An 18865-nucleotide genomic window follows, 5' to 3' on the forward strand; every position below is an offset into this window, starting at 1 on the left:
ATATTTCACTGGTCACCCCCAAAGCCAACTCCTCTTTTGGCCGCCTTTCCTTCCAGTTCTCTGCTGCCAATGGCTGGAACGAATTACAAAAATCACTGAAGCTGGAGATTTATCTCCCCCTCACTAACTTTAAGCATCAGCTGTCAGAGCAGCTTACCGATCACTGCACCTGTACACAGCCCATCTGTAAACAGCCCACCCAACTACCTCATCCCCATATTGTTATTTTTTTTTTTGCTCCTTTGCACCCCAGTATCTCTACTTGCACATTCATCTTCTGCAAATCCATCACTCCGGTGCTTAATTGTTAAATTGTAATTATTTCGCCACTATGGCCTATTTATTCCCTTACCTCCCTAATCTTACCTAATTTGCACACACTGTATATAGACTTTTCTATTGTGTTATTGACTGTACGTTTGCTTATGTGTAACTCTGTGTTGTTGTTTTTGTCGCACTGCTTTGCTTCATCTTGGCCAGGTCGCAGTTGTAAATGAGAACTTGTTCTCAACTGACCTACCTGGTTAAATAAAGGTGAAATAAATAAAAAATAGTATCTGTAAGTTGTCGAGGTTACAATCAGGAGTTGTAAACATGTTATAAACATACTGTCAGTGATGTTGAGATGTGTTAAGCTACCAGAGGGGCTTCAGCCTGCTCTACCATGATGTTTCAGTGAAAACAGTTTAGACCGGTTTCAAAGACTTGTTCTAATTGTGGTGCTCCTTGAGGGGGCATGGTGGTTTGTGTATTGCGGGATAAACGCTGCCAGTATCTGTGTTTAGTTAGTTGGTTGTTTGGGCTGGGTGATGCCAGCGTGACAGACTTGCTTGTCTTTTTGGTGGTAGGATGTTTGTGTGGAAAATGCTGATGTGTTACGTGACTGGGCTGGTTCTGGCTCTGTGTGTTGGTGCTACTGGCTATATAACGGTTAGTGGGTAGCTATATCACTTTGGTGTTTTCACATATGTACACAGAGAGACACAGGAGAGACTGAGCATCTGTTCCAAGATGATATGTCCATTGATTTCACTGAAGAGAAGATGCATCTGTGAGTACTAATCTAGTGTGTGTGTGTGTATATATATGTGTTTGTATATGTGTGTGTGTGTGCATGGTGATAAGAACAATGTGTGAAGTATAATCAGGGGGGGTTTTATTGATCAAAGCCACAAGGAAAACAAACGTCCATGAGTGTGTCATCTGGTTCAACATGAACACATACATCAAAGCCTTATCATCCAAAGTGGCCAAATTCACAGACAGCATCCTAAATGGCACCCGATCCCCTACATAGTGCACTACCTTTGACCAGGGCCCATAGGACTCTGTTCAAAAGAAGTGCACTATGTAGGGAATAGGGTATGATTTAGGATACACACACACACAGTCCCAGCTCCTTACTTGTAACAAAGAACTTTTTGGTGAAGGTACAGCTGTCGAATGCAGCAATCTTCTCCTGCAGGGCGACAACTAGAATCCTACAACAACAAAAAATCTGGAAAATTACAAATAGGATGTGATTTTCATATAACATAATACTGCAATATATTGATATGAATGCACTTTATATGAATACGAAAAGTGATTATGCTGTACGTACTCCCTATTGCAGTGCAGGTCGTAGATGGGCGTCTTGAACTGGATGGACTTGACCATCTCCCCTGTCCTCAGAGAGTACAGGTCCACACAGCAGTATGGGGGGCTGGTCCTAGGCATAGAAACACAAACACATCCTTTATTTGAAACTTTCAGTAGAAAACAGAGATATTTTCGAGGTCATACAGATGCTTGGACTTCTGAGTCATCATGAGTCATTAGTCAAATATTTAAATCACACATGGACCAAAGCGCGCGCGCGCGCACGCACGCACGCACGCACGCACGCACGCACGCACGCACGCACGCACACACGCACACACACACACCAGGGTAATCAGAGACAGTGTTAAACAGCTGTAAGTGAAGATCAAACGCCATTGAGAGCCCAGGCCACTGGCGACCAGTGAATCAACATTTAGAAGGCGCAGTGGAGAGGAGGCCTGTGGCAGGCTGGAACCCCAGAGCACCCCAGGGAGGGGAGTCAGAGAAGAGGAGAGGGGTTATAGGGAAATGGTTTGTCATGTAACACACATTTACTGGAGGCCTACTCGGGAGGTAGGCCAACACCAGCCAGTGGCTGCTGGCCTTGGAACATAGACATAAATCCTCATCAACTGTTCTCTCTCCCTCTATCGGTCTGTCCCTCTCCTCGGTCTCGCTCGCTCTCCCTTCTCTTGATCTCTCCCCACTGGCAGAGACCATGGTGCCACATTCGTGTGTTGGTTCTGTTTCTAGGGCCATTGGGGTTGTTTGCTTTCAGCAGGCTATTTTTTAATCTCTTCCTATAAAAACGTAAGTCTGTAAAGTATTTACGATACAAAGTTCACTGTCACTGTGTACAATTTCAGAGGAGATGACCCTAAAATCACCAGAAATCTAAGAGAGCTTCTTTCTGTGTCAGCCTACGAACACAAAAAAGTTCATACGAAAGTCCGAGCCCAATCCTGTAGCAGTTCTTCTACTCCACTGGGCTCAATGCGTCAATAAGGTTGTAATGTCCATCTGCGTTCCTAATCACTGAAACCAACTGACCGACCGACCAACCAACAGGCAGCTACTTTCTATTCTTTATGGTGGAAAAGATCTGCTCCTTCCATTCAGGCCTCTCTCTGACAGATGCAAACAGTGGATGAAATACTATGGCCGAACCGTTGAGAAAATTACCCCATTTCAAAATATGCACACATCAGGCCATCACAAAGCAGCCAAGACATCTTAAACTGGCCGCAAAGCGCCGGGAACATGGAAACACTTTGGGGAGAGATGAATGGTAAAAAGCTGCAGGGACTCTCCTCCATGTGCTACTCGATAGCCCTGAGTCGCAGCCATGGAGAACCGGAGGGGGTTTCATTTGCCATAATTCTTCTTATGAGGGAATCTTAGAATGGAGCCGATGATAGAGAAGCCAGTCTGCCTGCACTACATTATTTTTTTCCTCTCTCTCCTTTTCTTGTTCTCTCTCGCTTCTTGATCTTGTTCCCTCTCTTTCACTCCGTCTCTCTCTCTTATTCCTCTTTCTCTCAAGGGTTTCATCGCTCCCGCTCTCTCCTCCTTTTCCGCTCTCTTGGTCAGTAGACATGGCCCTTGTTTAACTGCTGTTGGTTCGTGTTAGCCGTGTGTAGACTGGCTATATTGAGTGTTGTCGCTACAGCAAATGCCAAGCAGTATTAGTTTCTGTGAACACAGGCTGTATGAAGTTCTGGCTCCATGTCTGCCTGGGGACTGGTTGGTACAAAAACACAAAAACATTAATTTAGTCCTGTTGCAGACAAAAGGGAGACATGCAGGTAACTGCCAAAATAAAGGAAACACTTGAGTAAATGAGGGATGCCAAATCGAAAGCAGGCGCTTCCACACAGGTGTTAAGCAATTAACATTCCATCATGTTTAGGGTCATGTATAAAAATGCCCAGTTGTCCATTATTTTGGCTCCATGACTAGTCGTACTGAGCGATTAATCAACTTTGGTTTCGATTATATATATATTTTTACATTAAATGCACTATGCATTATGTAGGTTGAATGCTGTAATATAGAATAAAACTATTAATAAAAGTCCCATGATGGTAGTGACTGCCAATTACTGCTCATTACTTATAATCTTAATTTATTCACATTACTTCAGTGTAATAAAATATTTCAGTAGTGTATATTACATTTATTTTATTTGATGACTATTATTTAATTCCAAGTCTTCATCTCCATGCTGTCTGACAAAATCACTATTTACTTCAAAGTAAACAAGGCATACTTTTATGTCTGCTGAATACCATCAAATCATTTAGATCATGTATTTTCAGGTAGAGATACCTTGCGAAGCAACACCTGCTGTCTATATCATCTCACGATCACACATTCTTCTGTCTTCCGTAGCAGGCGTAAAAGAAACTGAACAAGTAGATGCACAATGGATTATGGTCATGGTAGCATATTACCATGGTTTAGGTGCTATACTACGTAGAATTGTGGCATGCTGGAAACCATCTCCCTACTACATCCCACAGTTCAGGCTGGATCTGATTTATCTAAAAATAAAAACTGTGCAATGTGCGCACTGAGCTCACGGGGGAAAACTATCGAAATGGAATTTAAATAACTGCCCGCCATTTGTCAATTCGTTGTTTAAAAAACTAAATTCCGGTTAATCGCTCAGCACTAATGACTAGAAGAGATCTGTGACTTTGAAAGAGGGGTCTCAAAAGGAGCATAGGGGGTTTAAAGGGTGTGTCTCAGTTACCAGATCTCAACCCAATTGAACACTTGCGGGAGATTCTGGAGCGCCTGAGACAGCGTTTTCCACCACCTTAAACAAAACACAAATTTATTGGAATAATGGTGTCACATCCCTCCAATAGAGTTCCAGACAAAAGCACATAGAAGCTGGTGGCTTCTGGTGGCTCGTGGTGGCCCAACGCCCTATTAAGACACTATGTTGGCGTGTCCATTATTTTGGCAGTTACCTGTTGGTCTTGTCCAGAAATCACACCTAGTCCCTAATCCATAGTGACTTCATGAGCTTCTAACACACCCTACTGCCCCCTGTCTCAAAATACCTAACATCATCAATAAGATTTCAATAGATGTCAATCATGCCGAGAGTAACCCTCTCGCGGGAAAATCGTCTGCGTCTCAAATGACACCCTATATACTACCTTGGCCGCTACGGCTGTCCACTCCCTAAAAGGACGCTTACCCCTTGATCAAGGGGATTAGTGTGTGCGTGTAAGCAGCACCACTCCACAGAGCCGGTGCAGACATGAACGCGGCTCCACACACCCACTGACAAGGCCAGCGGCAACACCCAACACACACTCTCACTCTCGCTGGCTGGCTGTTGAGGAAACTTTCCCAGGCCAGTGGCTGGACACTCAGCAGCAGCTCCGGCGCCACGGGAGCCCTCAGATCTCTCAGCCCAGCCAGAGACCTAAAACATTGTGTCCGCGCGTACATACATGTTTGTGTATGCATGCATACCTGACATTGCATGTTTGTGTGCGCACGTACGTCTGTTTGTGGGTGTCTGGTGTGTGTGCCAGTGGGATTGTCTGACGTTCTGTGTGCATGTCAAAGTGTGTGCATTCCCCCCTCATTTCCTGTAAGAGACAATGGGGAAGACAAAGGAGGTGACAGAGTTTTGGGTGTCCATAGCAGCCGTACCAAATACTGATCTGCTGCAGGACTTACACTAGGAGATCAAGGCATATGATGATACTCTCTGGCACAGCAAGGAAGCATTACCAATCTGAGTACAGGCAATGAGATTAATAGAGAGATAACTTATCCTAACTTGTTTTCTGGCAGCTCCTCCATCGATTGCAGCGTTATCACCGGGGTCAGCTCAATCTAATCCAAATGCTTTTTACGAAATATCAGGCGTCCGGATTGATTCACTCATGGGGACAATGATGATAGCACGCCCGTCCCTCTATTACAGAATGAAAATGGCCCCCAGTTGAATTGTTTCGGCCTGGGCAGTATTTTAACAAATGGCGGCGTTCTAATGGAGCCAGGGCAGGGTCAGCTGTAATGTAATTTCCTGGTGCTGGTGCCGCGGAGGCGTGGGTTGAAAGCCAGGCTAAATCATCATTGATCAGGGCTAGATGTCAGTCCAGTAACATGTTAAGGTGACACTGAGCGCACTCCTCCACCTCAGTAATAGGACTGTTATTATGGCTATGAGATCAACGTGTCTATTTACTGGGATGGCCTTTTGGGTCTGAATTGATGCAAAGAGAGAGGGAAGGAGATTGAAGCGGTTAGGAGAGCGAGAGAGACAGATGAGATTGTAAAATCATAAAAAAGGTTGAGAGTGTCTTTAAGCACTTGCATACATACTCACACACATGGAAATAGAGGAACACACACACAGAAATAGAGCAACACACACACCCACTGATGAGCCAACAGCCATGACCTCTGGAGGAGAGTCTAAGCCTGCTTGAGTGGAAACGGTTGGTCTTAGCCCATGTCGACTTCACAACGCTTCTAACATGAAGGGTTTCCCCCACATAACAGTAAACCTAAATTACTCCGATAATAACTGGGTAGTAGGCTGTAAAGCAGCCAAATAGATGGATGTAGCAGGGCAAGCCAGTAAAATAGACGTGTAGATCCTAAATGGCACCCTATTCCCAATATAGAGCACCAATTTTTCCCAGAGCCCTATGGGACCAGGTCAAAAGTGGTGCACTACCTAGGGAATAGGGTGCCATTTGGGACAAAGCCCATGTTTCTGAGCCTCTTGACCATCCAGCACAGCACAGCTCTGTTTTGCCTGGCCTGCTACAGACTAGCTACTGTACCATTTTGGAAAAAGTATAGACAACAGAACGGTTATGTGACATTTACAACCGGGGCAGAGCCTTAATTTTAGCAACACATCAGTTTACAATGGTTATTATGTACATTAGGTCAGACGCATGCCATTTAAATCACTAGAAAGGGTTTTTTCTATATGAAAGACATCTTTAACATCTGTTATTTTTCCTCCAACATGATAGCTCTGTGAGCTGGGCTTGTACTTCTTCTCCGGGAGGGAACGTCTGGCTTCTGGTCGATGGGAACCGGGAAGGTTATTAATTCATACATTTTTATGAACCGGAGCGGAACTGATGGATAAAAAAACTGCACACTTCATGTGGCGGGCTGCAGTGGGGTAGAGCAGGGGAACTGGGGAAACCGTAAAGTGGAATTAAAAAGCAAGCAAATAAATTTTATTTACAAGGAGGGGGACGTCACCACGTTTCGGACTGCAGCTCAGAGCTGAGCCCTTTACGAGCTCCCTGAATACGAACAGACAATTACACGCTGTGGAAACGCAAAACAAATACAGCCTGGGCCTGGTCCCTGCAGTCTCAGCTGGAAGGGCTGAGAGGCTGAGGGGACAGGGACAGAGTGCACAGAGACCAGGGATGCCACCCGGGCCACAGACCGGGCAATAAACTATAGGCCTACGGGTGCATATTAAACAACAGTGACCAAGACTATAGAGTATTTCGATTTCTTTCATTTCTACAGTACTATAACACATATGGAATCATGTAGTAACCTCCCAAAAAAGTGTTAAACAAATCAAAATATATTTTTGATTTCAGATTCTTCAAAGTAGCTACCCTTTGCCTTGACAGCTTTGCACACTCTTGGTATTCTCTCAACCAGCTTCATGAGGTAGTCACCTGGAATGTATTTCAATGAACAGGTGTGGCTTGCTAAAAGTTCATTTGTAGAATTTCTTTCCTTCTTAATGCATTTGAGCCAATCAGTTGTGTTGTGACAAGGTAGGGGTGGTATACAGAAGATATGGCAAGAACTTTGAAAGTTTCTTCAAGTGCAGTCGCAAAAATCATCAAGCGCTATGATGAAACTGGCTCTCATGAGGAATGCCACAGAAAAGGAAGACCCAGAGTTACCTCTGCTGCAGAGGATAAGTTCATTAGAGTTAAATGCACCTCAGATTGCAGCCCAAATAAATGCATCACAGTTCAACTAACAGAAACATCTCAACATCAACTGTTCAGAGGAGACTGTGTGAATCAGGACTTTATGGTCGAATTGCTGCAAAGAAAACACCACTAAAGGACACCAATAAGAAGAAGAAACATGCTTGGGTCAACAGCATTCTGCAGCGATACGCCATCCCATCTGGTTTGCGCTTAGTAGGACTATCATTGGTTTTTCAACAGGACAATGACCCAACACACCTCCAGGCTGTGTAAGGGCTATTTGACCAGGAAGGAGCGTGATGGAGTGCTGCATCAGATGACCTGTCCTCCACAGTCACCCAACCTCAACCCAATTGAGATGGTTTGGGATGAGTTGGACCGCAGAATGAAGGAAAATCATCTAACAAGTGCTCAGCATATATGTGGGAACTCATTCAAGACTGTTGGAAAAGCATTCCTCGTGAAGCTGGTTGAGAGAATGACAAGAGTGTGCAAAGCTGTCATCAAGTCAAAGGGTGGCTATAAAATATACTTTTTTGGTTACTGCATGATTCCATATGTGTTATTTCATGGTTTTGATATCTTCACTATGATTCTACAATGTAGAAAATAGTAAAAAATAAAGAATAACCTTTGAATGAGTAGGTGTCCAAACTTTTGACTGGTACTGTATATCTTGCATCTGGGAAATTGTTTGATATGCACGCACTACTGGTGAACGATATTGGTAAAACTCCTTGGAGTTGAAGAGCTTAAATGCTTACCAAAACTGACACATGTCAGTGATAAGATTTTTTGGGGGAAAGAAAATCATACAAAGAAGAGGCAATGTTTAATTTTTTTCTTAACAGAAGAGCCTATTGGAACTGATCTCACAGTGGTGTTTTGAGAAACATGTTACAAATAAAGCATGGACAAATTGGTAAAACTAATCTTTGGACTGAGATCAGACTGGTGAGGCTGAGTCATAAATTTATAACAGTTATTTCTACACACACGCACATGAAAACAATTACTTTATTTTCATAGACATCAAGTGAGGTGGGTGGTACTGGAAGAAAAGAGACACAAATTCTGTCACAATATTCCCAAAGTTTCCTTCTCTCCCCCCCCCAACCCACTCTCCATCTTTCTCACTCCCCCTCTCTCCTGTAGAACCCAACCCTCAACACACAACAAACGCTGGCCACATCAGAGGCAGCTCGGGGGGGTGGGGAGGGGGTCTGTGATTCCGGCACGCCGCGGGCATTAGCGGGAAAGTAATTAGGGTAAAAAGTTCAACCACAGCTCCATGTCTGCAGCACTGCCAGAAATACATTTCCTCCTCATTCAGTACCGTACCTTCACCACCAACAAGCATATTGGAAACACATTGCCCCGCCAGTGTGTGTGTGTGTGTGTGTGTGTGTGTGTGTGTGTGTGTGTGTGTGTGTGTGTGTGTGTGAGAGAGAGAGAGAGAGCGCTTGCAAAAATCCCTTGGTAAACCACTAGAGTTTATTGACGTACCAGTGCGTCAATCTAGGTAACATACTAAAAAAATCTGCATCACAATCAGTCTGTTTTTTTGCATGGGCTGCGTCTCAATCCACTGCATCCACCTATTTCGCCCTTTGTTGCATCCAAACGGTTTGGCCTAAAAAAACTAATATGACCATCCTATAGAAAGGGGAGACTCTTGCGAACGTGATGGTGTTCTCCGTTTTGCTCTACGGCTCCCAGAAGAGTCACAGGACTTGTCTACAGGTAACCCATACAAATTAATGGAATTATGGAGGTAGTTGTGTCAAAGACAAGGGGTAAAATAATTCCTGAGCTTTCTTCTATCTCCTAGATATAGAACAGACCCTTCAAAACCTTATTCCTTATGACTGAATTTTTTACTGTCTTTTTTTGCCCTTTATTAATATGTTATTCAATGTGTTTCTATGGTGGTAAAGGCTGAATTCAATATTTCATCAAAAATATATTTTTTTATATACCTAAAGCGGTCCTAAAACTCAAAATCATAGTCAAACGATCCATGGTCTTACCTTCTTAAAACAATTCCATTTGTCAGCTTAGAAAACAATAACAAAAGAGAGCCTAATAATAAAGATTAGGTGCCAAGATGGACAGGAGTTCAACCTCCTCACCATGACTGACAGCAGCGGAGTGGACATGAATATTTATCATCGAAAACACATGCCTTGTATTTAATGCACTTCTTGTCAGTTCACTATTCGCCAATTTTCTGTCAGAGTTAAGTGGAAACACTTAAAACAAAACACAGCATCTCGTCAAGTGTGCATTCACACCTATACTTCAGCTTTGACAGCTAAAAGCACAGTTGTGTCAAATAGCCTATAGTCAAATGCTCTAAATATCGTAGCATATCATATTAAAGTTCAAACAACGTACTCATAGCAGACTACCTACGAGGAAGATTCAACAACACGACAGGTCAGCCAGAAAGAGCATTATGAACAAACAGAAAATACTTTAAAACCAAGGTAATTCAACCTGTACACTTTACACCAACATTCTTCATTGTCCAATACACAATATGTTGTCTCAGGGTGTATCTGCCAAGGAGTCCACTTTGTGATAACACATGGAGTTGTTCTTTACTGTCAAGTGTCAGATGAGAATTGAATACTACTAAAGATATTACTATAAAATAAAAATATCACTGCATTATCAACACAAAAATGAACAACTACTCTTTGAATAAACCCTTGTCGGTTACAACACAGATAAAGATGGGCTACCCGTCCTGCAGCATCTTTAAAAAGAAAATATATATGGAACACTGCTTTAAAACTCTTCAAAAGGCTTCACTTCAAAGGCTAGGGTCTTCCTATCCTTGGAGACCTCAAGTTATATGAGTGTCCCAGTCTGCACGGAACACACAGAGGACAGACAGAGCACAGATCTAAGCAGCAGTTAGCTGCACCTGGACTAGACTGTCTCAGAGGAACAGTCGGGAGGGGAAGGAAGACAAGAATCCATGACACAAGGACAAGATGGATGAATCCCAAATGGCACCATATTCCCCATGTAGTGCACTACTTTTGACAAGGGCCAACAGGGCTCAGGTCAAAAGTAGTGTACAATACTGTACAAGTAATAGGGTAACATTTGGGACACACACTATGAGAGAGGAGACGGTGTGCTAAATAGCATAGCATCCCTAATGTCTATTTCTCACTCACATGCACAAAAACAGCTTCTTGGTGAAGCGAACGTATTGGTAACTAGAGGGTACCTAGTTCAAATCCCAAGTGAGGTACAGTATACTGATGTTTTCTTTATGAGATTAGGTACTTCATCTGGTTTCCATCCATTCACGGCTTCTCATCCTTAAACACACCAAAACTAATTGGGGTTGGAAATTACTGGTAAGTGATATTGAGAGGAGAAATATGCTACTTCCCTTAATAGAAATAGGTGGCATATTAATACATAAGGAAATAAATTCTAAGTTGCTGAACAATACCTTCAGTATCACAAAACTGAAATGCCCTGATTATATTTTCACATTAAATTGGTCATTAACGGAATGTAAAACATACTGCACAAAAGCTGAATGAACTGTGGGCTGAAATTTATGCCTCATTGTGCGTGTAATTTTTTTTTTTTTATATCTTCCACTTCGTACCACTGTGTTTAAACTCACTTCCTATTTGAAGGGGAAAACTGGCGAAGCAGAACATATTTTCAGCCGACAGAAAACAGACGAGGAAGTCAAAATAAACGCTTCAAAATAAAGCCAGAGACTGCCCTCCGTTAGCGCTGAATGAGTGAGTGAGTGTGAGATGTGTGTGTAAGTCTAAATGTAAGTGTGTGGGCTAAAATTAAAAAGGAGGTTTAGATGAGATTACAGGCATTCCCGTTTCCACAGATGGCCATCACAAAAGGTTCTGGAATGATTTCATCAGAACTCTTAAAAAGAAGAACACGACATTCCCACCCACAAATTGAAAACAAACAAAAGTAGGAAATAAATCAAATGTCCCTGTTAGAGCTTTATTTTTCTCTTAATCAATTCTGTGGTTAGCTGGACCACAAAAAAGACAACACTGGCTGTACACACACACACATCATCGCTGTGTCCCCACTGGGAGGGGGTACGTGCGTGCATATCATGGTGACTAAGAGAACAGCCCAAAGGCCTCATGCTGGCTTCAAAAGCATCACTTCTCCAAAATCTGGTGCCTCTTTTAATACAAAGGCTCTGAGATTTACCATTTAATACACTTTAGAGGGATACCTCGCATTTACCACTGCTAAACCTGTCATGAAAATAGCAATGAAAAGCACAGCTTAGTACCACAATAGGCTTTCATCTAAGTCTCTTTGAAAATGTTTAGTGGAATGAGTGGGGTTTTCCCTTCAATACTGTAATTAATATCAAGGCATTAGGTGACAGGATTATTCTTTTTTTTTTGGTGACAACAGGACTTAGTGGATAAAGCATTAAGATAAGGACAAATTAGGGACATGACATGATCTCTTTTTTAGGATCAAGCTTGCTTTGTTGTTGTCGGGTGTCATTTCAAATTACACATAGCTTATATCTTCCTGCATTAGATTAAAAACTGTGTGCTAAATGTGTCTAATGAATATTGAGATATCAAGGACACGACACCGGCATTGTTGGTGAGGTGTGAAAAGCCGTGAGTTTTAAAGGACAGGTCCGTGGGAGGTTCACAGGGGCCAGCTGGAGGGCCGTGGCCTGGTGCTGAAACCATCATCTCTTGAAAGGCCCAGCACTTAAAACGCTGGTAATGATAAATATTGAATTAAATAAATGTAAAAATCAGGCAAGAAAAACATGCATCCTATCCACCTATACTGGTGCTGACGGTTTCCAGGTCGCTACTGGCTACCGTCTGTGGTAGGTAGCCATGGTGACCATTGTCACCCTCGGGGGAGTCTCCATGAGTTCCGGCCAGCCGGAACCCTCAGAAAATATGAATCCATCCATAGTCTCCATGGTGACAGAACACTTTATTTGTCAAAAATAAATAATAAAATCATGCCCACATCCTCTGTGCATCTGGAGATTTGGGGGAGGGCGTACAGGGTAGGAAGACTGGGGGGTTGTAAATGTCAGGGGCTCTGCTGACAAGAGCTTTCTGCCCGCCCAGACACTTCACCCACACAGTTCCCAAACTCAGAGGTTATGTCCCAAATTACATCCTATTCCCTAAAAGTGCAATATTTTTGACCAGAGCCCTATGGGTCCTGGTCAAAAGTAGTGCACTAGTCAGGGAATAGGGTGCCATTTGGGACACAGAAGTGAGAACAAAAGCAGGCTTCTTCTTCACTACTGAACTTTTACCCTGGGAGTGTGTGTATGCTCCCACTCCGAAAAACACCCACAAACAGTTAAGATGCCTCCGCCCTCCACCCCCTGCCTCTGTGATTTGCATTCATTGACAAAGAGCAGTCTTAAATGTTCTGAATGTTAATACCAGCGGACCTAATTAAATCATTTATATAATAACAACGACCAGCAGCAGCAGGGGCTGGAAACACAAATCCTTTCCAGACACTATGTGAGGAGAAGAGGAGCAGGAGAGCTGGAAGACCAGAGCCCAGGGGCTGATACAGTATGGCACACAGGCATTCTTCACTAATTCCCCCACCAACCCAACTGGCACCGGCGCAGTGCGTGAAGGGACACACATGTACTTTGCTGTCAGGAAAATCACTAGATCCATACATTGTTTTGGCTTAACGCATAATCCTTTCCATTGATAAAATTATGTTGAGTGGGTCTGGCTAGAAGCCCACAAATACAAGGATAGGCACACATGCTTTTTCCCCCTTTCTGGTTTTCCTTTAATTTGCAAATCTTGTAATCTAAGCCTCGAGCTGACTGAACCAACTTCTAAACCAGCGCTGCTCTCGCGGCCAAGACTCCAATCTGTTTTCCATTAAAGTGTCAAGCCGGCATCCTTTTTGCTGGTTGACAAAAGCTGTTATTTTAAAATGATTATATGCTAAAAATTGAGTGAGGACCTTAGTAAGTTTACGAACGTCCTGAACGGAAAAACTGTGCTGTGGCCATAGGGGACTCCTCTCTTCTTTTAATGTAGTGTTATTTACCAAACACCTCTGTCGGTCGGGAGTCAGGATGGCCCCAGCCTGGCTGTGCCATTCAGCCAGAGGTCAGGGTTTGGGCTTTTAAGCATCAAGCATGTTTTCAGCATTACTGCTGAGCGTCAGTCACCAGGCCAAGCAGCCAAATCCTCCCCGTCTGTAGCTCTCTCTCCGTGTCAGCCAGAACACAGCCAGAGCAGTGGTAGAGGCAGTACAGAGGTAGACGAGGCAGTAGAGAATCGGTGGCAGAGGCAGTAGAGGAGGAGGCAGCTGTACTTTGAATACTTGGGGAAGGTGGTCTCCATCAAAGCCCAGCCGAAGACAGACTTCCTTATTTCATTTCCCAGGTAGGAAATATCGAGTTAAATGTTTTCGATGTTCTGGAAGAGGAGCAGGGACAAGGGGAGGGGAAAAATGGAAGTCATGGCAACGTATGGAGAGAACAGACGCCTGGGGTTCTCTCTCTTCACCAGGGGGGCTTTGATGGCTCTTATTACGTAGGCCAAATTATAGGCTTTCAAATGTACTTAAGATTTGTACCTCGTAACGTCTGAACGTCACGCAGTACAACCAAGGATCCTAGCCTGTCTTTCCCTTCCCACACATTTTAATAAAGATCGACTCTGGTGACAGAGAAAGGACATTCCATTACCACATGGAAGTTTCACATCTTCTCCTCTCATCTCCTCCTCCTCCTGTTCCTCTAACCTCTCCTCTCATCTCCTCGCTCCTTTTCTGCCTCGCCATGCAGACAGATTTGCTTATCCAAGTATGGTAAATTAGCAAGGAAAGTCAACCTAAGATCACCCAAAATGACTTACTAATGCGCTACCTTGTGTCAGCTCTTGCAAACCTGATTATTTCTAGTAAAAGATCAAAACAACTATTTGACTTGTTGCTCCCTTGTTAACCAGGCATGTGATGTGACTGGAAGGAAGGAAGGATGGGGAAAGGGAACTCATGTTAAGGTGTTGTATGAAATGACAGTCTGATCTATATATAGTGCACTACTAAATAGGGTGTCATTGCAGACGTAGTCCGAGTATGCAAGTCACGTTGACATGTTGTGCAATCTGGTGCCACTGTGTGTCTGTCTGAGTGACCAATCAGTGAGATGGAGGCCAGAGAAATAGAACGACTAGACCAGAAATGAGTCCATCATCATACATAAACTAACTTCTGAGACGCTCGAAAACTGGGGGCGCCCAATAAAATAAAACTATGCCTGGTCGCCAACTGACGCACATCACTCCTACCAGTGGTCATGGTTACCAGCAGCCATGGTTAGCACATGTGGAAACTGGATTACAAGTGTGTGTGGCGTAGTTCAACTTTGACCCAACCAGAGAAAGGCTTTAGAGCTAATGGACTGTAACTCTAATGATGTCATCAGGAAAAATCAACTCTTTCAGCATGGGAAAGACTTGGGCTTGTACATAGAATCACATTATCGGATCTCTAGGGGCTTGTACTGTAAAAGGCACAGTTTGTGGATTCAGTCAGATACCACCCTCCTAAGCGTATCTCCCAGCGATGTCATGAGAAATGTGTACTGTACTCACCCTGAGGACCCGGTACTCTTGCACACCCCCAGGAGAGGCCTTTTGTCCGCAAAACTATCAATCATCAGCGGACCTAGAAGAAGAAGAAGAAGAAAGAGGGAGAAGAAGAAGAGGGAGAAGGAGAAGAAAAAAAGGGGGAGGAGAAGGAGAGAGAGAGAGAGATGATGATGATGAGGGACTGACAGAGAGCAGTGATCATTCATCATTAGTGGGCCCTATGCATGTGAGAGAGGCCTGTTGTGTAGTGTGCCCAGTCCAGCCTGCCAGAGCCACCCACTCCACTTAACTAGCGCTACTGTAGCAGGATGCGTGTTGATTACATTACTACAGTAGCTCTGTAATCAAATGATACCCCCTAAAAAAATCTGAAGAGATGGACTCCCGAGTGGCGCAGTGGTCTAAGGCCACTAGAGATCCTGGTTTGAGTCCAGGCTCTGTCACAGCCGGCTGCGACTGGGAGACCCATTGGGCATTGCACAATTGGCCCAGCGTTGTCCGGGTTAGGGGAGGGTTTGGCCGGCAGGGACGTCCTTGTCCCATCACACTCTAGCGACTCCTGTGGCGGGCCAGGCGCATGCACGCTAACACGGTTGCCAGGTGTACGGGGTTTCCTCCGACACATTGGTGCTGCTGGCTTCCGGGTTAAGTGGGCATAGTGTCAAGAAGCAGTGCGGCTTGGCTGGGTTGTGTTTCGGAGGACGCACAGCTTTCGACCTTCATCTCTCCCGAGTCCGTACGGGAGTTGCAGCGAGACAATTGGACACCACGAAATTGGGGATAAAAAGGGGTAAAAAAATTATAAATAAAAATAACACCGAATTCTGAAGAGGAGAAGGAGACAATATATAAAATAGAACATTACAGAAGTTGGACCGTCTCATTCCAGGCAACTTGGAGAGGACTCATCCCTGCTGACCACAGAATAATGCCCAGGTTAACATGAAGACTTATGGGGATCAAATAGATTAACATACCAGCATGCAAGACATTAAGAAGAAAGGAGAGGAGGGAGACGGAAAAACAGAAACAGCACTCTGCGCAACGTGCTGAACTCAAACTATCTTTCCTCTCCGTATGGAGGGGAGGATAGAGCGAGATAGATTGACAGAGAACCCCTTCAAAGCTGAGTAGGGTTCTTTTGTCTGCCTGTTTAATTCTTTGGGTTTGGGGCGAAATTACAGTATGGTAAAAGCCCAGTGGGCATATTTAGTTTCTGTCCCATAGGGCTCTGATCAAAGTAGTGCACTATGTAGGGAATAGGGTGCCATTTTCCCCTAATTGTCCCATTCCTAAAGATGGCGAGGGAGGGATGTGGTGTGCGTGTGTGTGTGCGTGCGTAGTGGGGGTCCAGATTGAAGAAGCTGTTAGGCCTGTGGAGGGGAGTCATTTAGCCCTGACAGTAATCAGTGTGAGTTCCTGTGGTGTGACCGTGCCGTGTGGGAGAGCCAATGTGCCGTCCTCAAACCCCTAACACTCCCAAACACAGCCTTTCTTCTGCACTCATATTTCTGTCATCAAACATCACAACGGGTCACCATATTGAGCTGTAGGCAAATATGATTTCCCCAAAATACCAAAGGGTTTCATTTGAACAATGAATTTAGGAAAATAAACAGTTTCTGTAAATACAGTCAGGGGGAAAATGATCTAAGATTCCTTCATGACTAGTGTTGACTATGCTTTGATTATGAGTAGACTGTAATTTCAGAGATATAATATAGCTCCATTTCAAACTCGACATTTGTATGTTTGACTGTTGAGTGTGTGTTTGTCTCATTTATAGAGGAAGGCAAAGTCTGTATTGAAGCCAACATGTTTGCTGTTATAAAATTATATAATTTCCAGAGCCATTTCAGTAATTAGTCCCTTTACATGGAGGCTGGGCCTCTGGGTCATCTGAGTTCAGGTCCAACACAATACTATTACTGACATCCATTCTACTGTTCAAGAGACCAACAGAAGGCTCATACTGTATATATTAGGATCACTTGTCATCAATGCTCATCTATTGTACTGTGAATCACTTTGGTTGGCGTATATATGGCCTATACCAGAAGACGGAAGAAAAGAGCATAGGTTACAAACTGTGGGATGCTGGACAGATAAACTGATCACTCTCTTCGGAAAAACACCACTTCCTCCTCTATTCCAGGAAGGGGCCTTTTGACTTATTTGAACCGACACCTATTTTCAGGACTTTCCAAACCCGCCCACCCAGGATCCCGACTGAAACAATTGGTCTTTTAACAGCTGCCACAGAGCAACACTGTTTGCGCCGGCTGTGTCTAACAGATTGCAATCAGTGTCTCTCGCTCTCTCCCCCCGCTACTCTGGTAGTACAATTCATTTTTATTTTAGCAGTCAGAGAATCCTTCCCCTCATGTGTTGGGTATCTGCTGCTTCTTATTACTGTTGGTGGCTTTCATCCACGTCCAGGGCCCTTTCAATGCTGTCATTGTGCATTGTTGAAATCTGCCAAAGGACCGGAACACAGAGCGAGAACAAAAAGCTGATTTTCTCACCAGAACGCCACATGCTAGCGTTTTGTGCATTTCACTTCATTTCTGAATTATACCTGCAGTGACAGCAAATTCAAACTTCATGCCTCGAGAATAACTAATTGGCAGAACGAGGGAAATCCACTTGTATATGGGTTTAAGAGGATGTGAATGCTTACGGTCTAATATTAGATACAACGGTGTGTCTGTGAGGGTGGTCCATAGGCAACCTAGAGGTGATATGTCCCCTCTGCTTTCCTTTGAAGTCTCTGATTGAATATGATTAGATCAGAACCTTGGACATGTTTTTCACTGGCCTGCTTCTCTTCCATACCTAACCTTTAGAAATGCTATTACCCCTGTAATACAATGGGGCCAATGAGTGACTTGAGAGAGGGAGAGATATAAATGGTGGGGGGGGGGCTCACCAGAGCTCTGTCACTTCATTCTGAGTCAGTCTGAGCCAGCGGGGGCCAGGCCAACAGTATGATTGAGGCCAGGACTGCCTTTAATATTAGGATAGGAACAGGAAGAGAGGGGGCGCTGGCATGGCGCTTCTGACTATTAACAAACAGGGTAGTCTTTAATTAACCCATGACATATCACAGCAAACACACACACGCCACATCCTCAAACGACATAAATTGTGCCACACTTAACTTCGTTTCAAGAGCGGTCCTTGAGCGCTGGCGAGAACTGATTTGAGTTTAAGTGATTGAATTTTTTCGGGGGAGGAGAGGCCGTGTTGAAAACTCACATCAGAGGAAAAACAAGACCAATGTGCTTCAAAACGCATACATTTAACGGCAGAGCGTTTTTTCTTCCACTTTGCAGATTGGGTGGATAAATATTGACTGAAGTGGACAGAGAGGAGGTTCATGTGACATGACAAGCTGAAAACAGCCAAGCTTTTCTACTGATTTATAGAACGAAAGCATCTTGAGGACCTGAGTCCCTGGGAACAACATCGCTTACAATGTGCATCACACTCAAAGATGGTCTGATGTGAACGCGTAGAACGACAGAAATACTGGGAAACGTTAGGGTAGACGTAAAAGATGGCAGAGGTAAGCAGGTAGATACTCACTGATATGGGGCGCTGGCAGGATGTGGGCAGCTCTCACAGGTCCGTGGCGCACAGAGAAAAGCTCCTGGGCCTCCCCACCCAGCTACA

The 18865-nt window shown here is 44.1% G+C and overlaps 1 protein-coding gene across 8 annotated transcripts in view; it reads right to left on the reverse strand.

The window, feature by feature from the left end:
- Positions 1 to 18865, reverse strand: part of LOC139547962 (BCAS3 microtubule associated cell migration factor-like) — a 361432-nt gene that overhangs the window by 332106 nt on the left and 10461 nt on the right. For all 8 annotated transcript variants that reach the window (XM_071357199.1, XM_071357197.1, XM_071357201.1 and 5 more), the window contains exons 6-9: positions 18779 to 18860; positions 15194 to 15266; positions 1604 to 1711; positions 1405 to 1481 (exon numbers count right to left, since the gene is read on the reverse strand). In XM_071357199.1, the coding sequence (XP_071213300.1) occupies positions 1405 to 1481; positions 1604 to 1711; positions 15194 to 15266; positions 18779 to 18860 (340 nt within the window). The remainder of the gene's footprint in view (positions 1 to 1404; positions 1482 to 1603; positions 1712 to 15193; positions 15267 to 18778; positions 18861 to 18865) is intronic.

The sequence above is a fragment of the Salvelinus alpinus genome, chromosome 21 (assembly GCF_045679555.1).
Source record: "Salvelinus alpinus chromosome 21, SLU_Salpinus.1, whole genome shotgun sequence".
Classification (NCBI taxonomy): Eukaryota; Metazoa; Chordata; class Actinopteri; order Salmoniformes; family Salmonidae; genus Salvelinus; species Salvelinus alpinus.